This window comes from Siniperca chuatsi, linkage group LG22, assembly GCF_020085105.1.
Source record: "Siniperca chuatsi isolate FFG_IHB_CAS linkage group LG22, ASM2008510v1, whole genome shotgun sequence".
NCBI classification, from domain to species: domain Eukaryota; kingdom Metazoa; phylum Chordata; class Actinopteri; order Centrarchiformes; family Sinipercidae; genus Siniperca; species Siniperca chuatsi.
Genome location: NC_058063.1, coordinates 9,157,300 through 9,162,737, shown reverse-complemented (window position 1 = coordinate 9,162,737; position 5,438 = coordinate 9,157,300). Strand labels below are relative to the sequence as shown.

The 5,438-nt window shown below is 41.3% G+C and overlaps 1 protein-coding gene across 1 annotated transcript; it reads left to right on the top strand.

Moving 5' to 3' along the window:
• On the top strand, positions 1-2,382 carry LOC122870572 (DNA damage-inducible transcript 4-like protein). Its single transcript, XM_044184867.1, has 3 exons — positions 1-154; positions 397-546; positions 1,084-2,382. The coding sequence occupies exons 2-3, from the start codon at positions 456-458 to the stop codon at positions 1,572-1,574; spliced, it is 582 nt and encodes a 193-aa protein (XP_044040802.1). The 5' UTR covers positions 1-154; positions 397-455; the 3' UTR covers positions 1,575-2,382.
• Positions 2,383-5,438: the final 3,056 nt, after the last annotated feature.

Here is a 5,438-nt window from a genome sequence, read left to right as displayed (position 1 = left end):
CCTCGGGTCAGCTGAGTAGGAGGAATGTATAAATATTCCTCAGAACTTTTGCCTGCTGCAGTGTGTTTGTATGTCTCTGTGTGTGTGTCGGCGTGCGAATTTATTTATGAGAAACCGTCTAAAATATTTATTTTTGCTCTAAATAATATTTAAGGTAAGTCATTTAATATTCAGAAGAAATGGTTGTTAGCTTGAAATGAACAGCTAAAATAATACAGCTAAACTTCTGTTTTGTGGGGGGCGGGTAAGTCAAGGGTTGTTTTGTTAATGGCTACATTTTGACAGTTTGAAGCCTTGACATCCTAAGGTAGCTACCTTAATGAGCCACCTGTCTCTTATTGAGCTAAAAACTATCCGCTTCGACTGTTGCACTGACGCTTCTACCTCGTTTTTCAGTCAGCTTTGCTAAAACCACAAGAAAACAGCCCACTCCTGGTGAAATCAAGACCGTCACCATGGTTGCCACAAGCACATTAAAGACCAAAAGCAGCGACTGTATTTCAGAATTGGTTGACCGAAGTTACGACCAGGCTTGCATTGAGAAAGGTAAGTGTACTGGCTTTTTCTGTGTGTTTTTGTCTGTATAGATAACAGCGAGTTGCTGGATTCTTCCATTTGTGTGTGGTTGTTTATCCCTATGTGGTGCATGGCTGCAGCAGTGGGAGGAGGGGAGGCAAGTCAACAGAGGATGAAGTCATCCCTTCAGCCTGTCTGCACAACAGCAGCCTGCCTATAATGGCATATCTATCGGGGTTTTTCTTAACAAAACTAGATTATTGTATTGCAAAACCTATATTGTGATTGGTTTGATTCCTATCTTAAGGTTTTGGACAGTCTAGCAGTCTGTGATGTTAGAGACCTTCATTTTCTCATGCAAGAGTGTTGACACATATGTCTACACACTGCAACCAGAGGGGATGCAAAAGCAGATCCATTCACTCAAAAACTAAAGAAAAACCTTAATGTGATTTGTGCATGTTGGCATCTTGAAATAGCCTTTTGTTGTCCTGCAGTTGGTATGTTTACTTAAAAAAAGAAAGCTGGCATAGGTCCTTAAATGTTCAACTTGCATTGTTTTCCCAGAACTGGATTTCTGGGATCACTGCCTGGCTGAGCCCCAGAGGAATGCAGATGTCGCTGAGGACAGAACCTGTCAACAGCTGGCCAAGATGTTTGAAAACTGCCTGTCACGAGCCAAGAAGACGACACTGCACTGCTCCTCTGTGCTGGTACCAGAGAAGCTCACACGGAGAATAGCTCGCGAAGTCCTGCGGCTGGCATCTTGCGAGCCCTGCGGCCTGCGCGGCTGCGTCCTCTATGTCCACCTGGAGCTGGACAAGGGCTGCAAGCGCCTGGAGCGCATCGTGTACGATGCTACCGTGGTGCCCACATTTGAGCTCACGCTTGTGTTCAAGCAGGACGGCACTGCCTGGCCCAGCCTACGGGACTTCCTTTTTATGGGAACCTGCTTTGCCCCGACTCTCAGGCATGTTCTTAAACTGAGTCCAGGTTTCCGGCTTGTCAAGAAAAAACTGTACTCCTCCTCGGCTGGTACCGTGGTAGAGGAGTGCTAAACTATGGGAGGGATTAGTGGGATATTGGGTTTCCTGTGGGGTAAACGCACTTCTGCTCAAATGTAAATGACACTCCAGTGGTGTCATATTTTCTACAGTGTTTTTGTACAATATAGTTTGTCAGTTCAACTATTAGTAGCCAGTCAGTTCAGTTTGGAACTTGGGATGTAACGTTAAAAGCTTATGCATAAATGAGCCTGATAGTTCTGGGTTTGGCTTCAGTGTTTCTAAAAGTGCTTTTTTTTTAATCAGCAAAATTGTAATATTCTGGGTTTGGTTTTTTGGTTTTTTTCTAATCAGAGCATTTGTTGCTCAAACAGAATTTTAAACTGTACATTTTGCAGATGAATGTAAAACCATGTTCACATCAACATATTTGAGAGGGACATACTGTGGGTACACTTTGTTAAAGACACTAGCCACTTTGTTGATGCATCTGCGTGTTTCCAGATGCAGTGAATGTGTTCAGCAACAGTAAACACACCTAGGCTTGAATAGGAGACTGAAATGTAGTCTTTTGGGGGCCATATGTAGCTAGTTGTGTAATGCTGTATTTAGGGCTGCGGATGTTTTTAAGATTGAACGTCCTGTGAAGATGCTGCTGTCGTGTGGGCTTCTCACACTAGGACAATGTGGATGCCTTAAATGTCATAGACATGTACATTTTTTCACTTGGATCACAGCTATGTGTAAGTTTAGTGTAAATGTTTTATTGCATTTTTATTTTTATACCCCCCTCCTACAGACACGCCTTTTCAATGCAGAGCCTTTATAGATTATTAAAAGGATGGTTCACCCAAATGTAAAAGCTCATTTGTTTTTGTGTGATTTGTCAACCAGGGCGTGCAAAGTAATTGCTGGTAATTTGCAGTCGCAGAACATTACTGTGCATATTCTGGAGCAATGAATCAGGCCTGCAAGCCTGGAGTGGGCAGACAACAGTGGTACAATGCAGGCTTTTCAAACAGAACAGGAGCAACAAGATCTCTACAAGAATGTGATGTTTTTATTATGCGTGCTCCAGGCTAGAATGACGAAAGAATATATTTCGCTTTATGAAAGCCACCAGTAGTCACTGTAGGACACTTCTACTGTATAGGCATCATAATGTTGCTTATTTGGCACAACAAATTCATAGAAACAAACAAACTTTGATTACTTTAACATTTTGAACTACAGAGCCTTAGGGAAATGATTGAATTGCTGATCTTGCCCTACTTGATTTTACACTTGCACATCAATATTAAAAAAAAAAAAAAAAAAAAAAGCTGCTGTTCATATAAGCACATCAGCTGTTTGTTGTGCAAACCTGCAGAGTTTGTGATATTTCTCACTGTCTCCAATGGAGGTGTCTCCATAGTGATTTTGTGGGCCTCTGCTTGTGAGCTATACAGATGAACTGAAGATTGTGACACTTGTGTGGGACATTTGTAGAAATGAAGTTAGTGCTCATGACCTTTTTCTCCACTTCAGCCTCTCATCTTTGTAAGTGCATGGTTAGAGGCTAAAGTAAGTAGGCTATTCACATAATGGTGTACTACTTTATATTGATCGCGTCATTCATGCAGAAACAAGTGAACAGGGTGACGTGGTTACAGTAGGTTAATGACAGAAGCACATGATCTTGTGCAAGATGCATTACTGTCAACTGTGAAGGGACAAAGCACCAGTGATCATTTACTCAGTGTCACACGCCTGACACCGTTCCCTTGCTGTGCTAATGTGGGTCAGCAATACAAGTTGGCATTGCTGAGCTCAGTATAAAACACTGAACATCTGTCTGTGGACATTCACTATCAAAAAAATATGTTGTATAGAACAAATAACTTTCATTACCATGTTTAACATTCCTATATATAGATGATGATTTATGCTGAAAAAAACAGAATTACCGCCCCGCGGTTGTACGCCTCCACCAACCAGTCAAGTTGCAGTTTACCTCCATCTCTGTCCAGACTCATATAATAAATGTAGATAATAATACTTGGAAGGAATTGAATCAAAGGTATAAAGTGTATTTTTTGGCTAAATGGAAGTTATCACTATATTGATGATTCCAATGAATACACATTATTGAACTGATTAATGAAGATTATCATAGATGTATTGGCTAAACAGTTGCACATGTACTTGATTACTATGTAAAGATGGATTCTTATAGAGTACAGCTACACAAAATGTGGTGCTTTTGTTTTCTCCGGGCATTTTTAAAGGTAAAGTTGACCTTTGACCTTTTGGGTAAAAAATGTCATCACTTCATCGTTGTATCCATCTATCCATTATACATCTGTGTGAAATTTTGTCATAATTACTGCATCAATTCTTATGCCCAAAAGTGTGTTTTGTGAGGTCACAGTGAGCTTGACCTTTGACCTTTGATTTCCAAATTCTAATCAGTTTATCCTTGAGTGGACATCTGTGCCAAATGTGAAGACATTTCCTCAAAGCGTTCCTGAGATATCACATCCACGAGAATGGGACGGAAGGACAACTGGAAAACATAATGCTTCCGGAGGCATTCAAAATTATTGAACTTAACCCAAGTAGAGAAGCATGAGATTGGTATCAATCTTCTCATCTAACTCTTTGCAAGAAAACCAGTACTTGAGTGTTTAGCCCAGTCTTCCAATTTATATATATCTGCAGCCAGATGAAAAAAATTGGTGTAGATTAATTGACACCTACGCTAAGCCTTGTGTCAAGTGCTGAATTTTACCAGTATATTACATCCTTGGTTTATGCTGTATGTCCAAAGAAAGGCAGAGGCAGCAAATGCTCCTACCAAGGGACACACCAACATAATTAATCTAGCCTCATGGAAAAGTACTGAAGGCCTTTTCGCGCTGCTGCAACCAAAAGAATCTGAGCTGCACTGTACTGGCTTGGCAGCTCATTCACCGAAGTTCATGAATCCATTGGTGGTACTTGAGCTTCTCAGTGTCAGCATGATAAATCTCAGCCTGCACAGTGTGGGTTTCAGTGAGAGTACCATGTTGTGAAAAGGGTCCTTCCCTGCCACAGCTGCAGAGTCAGTCACACTGATCAGACACATGCCCGCTGCCTACACAGCACATACTGCAAAGCCTCGACAGCCTACAGATGTTTACCAGCTTTGATTCACCACTCCGTCCCCACGAGGTGTCTGAGTCACTGGATAGGTCTGTTTGTTTCCTGACTCTGAGCTGGGCTTGATTCCATGTTTCCTCCTGACCCACAGAACAACCTCTTTCTGGGAAGATGGAAATCTGATGAACGTGGATAAGGGTGCACGCATGTCACACTGGGACCGGGGTTATTTGATGATCCAGATATGTTTATCTGTCTCCTAAGTGTTATAATCTATGTAAACAACTTTTTGCTTTGCATTATCATCTTTTCTTTGCTAATTTACAGGATATTTCCAGCCAATCTGATCACACTTGGTTGTTTTTGTGTTTATACTATAGTATATCTATAGTAAAAAGTACAGTGGATATAAATCTATATAGAAATAGATCCTTGTTTACTCATTCAGTATTCCCATTTGGTAGCAAATAGGGACTGATTTTGGACAGTCTTTTGCAATACCAGCTGTCCTGTGAGACTGCAAACAAAAAAAAAGAGGCCACAAAATGATTAAATGATGAAAGATTTTGCCCGCTGGAGGTGCCATACAGAAGGCTGTGTTACAGGTGGGTTTATTTGTAATTTCACAGACTTACTTAATTTGCCCAAATGTCATTTTCTGTCAGGTGTGGTCACTTGACAGTGGTCCCGAGCCACTGTGACAAATCAAAACACACACTCCTAAACAGCGGGGAGCGAGGTATCCGTCCAGAGAAAGTTGGACTCTACTTTATATGGTCAGGTTGGTAAACATGAGCT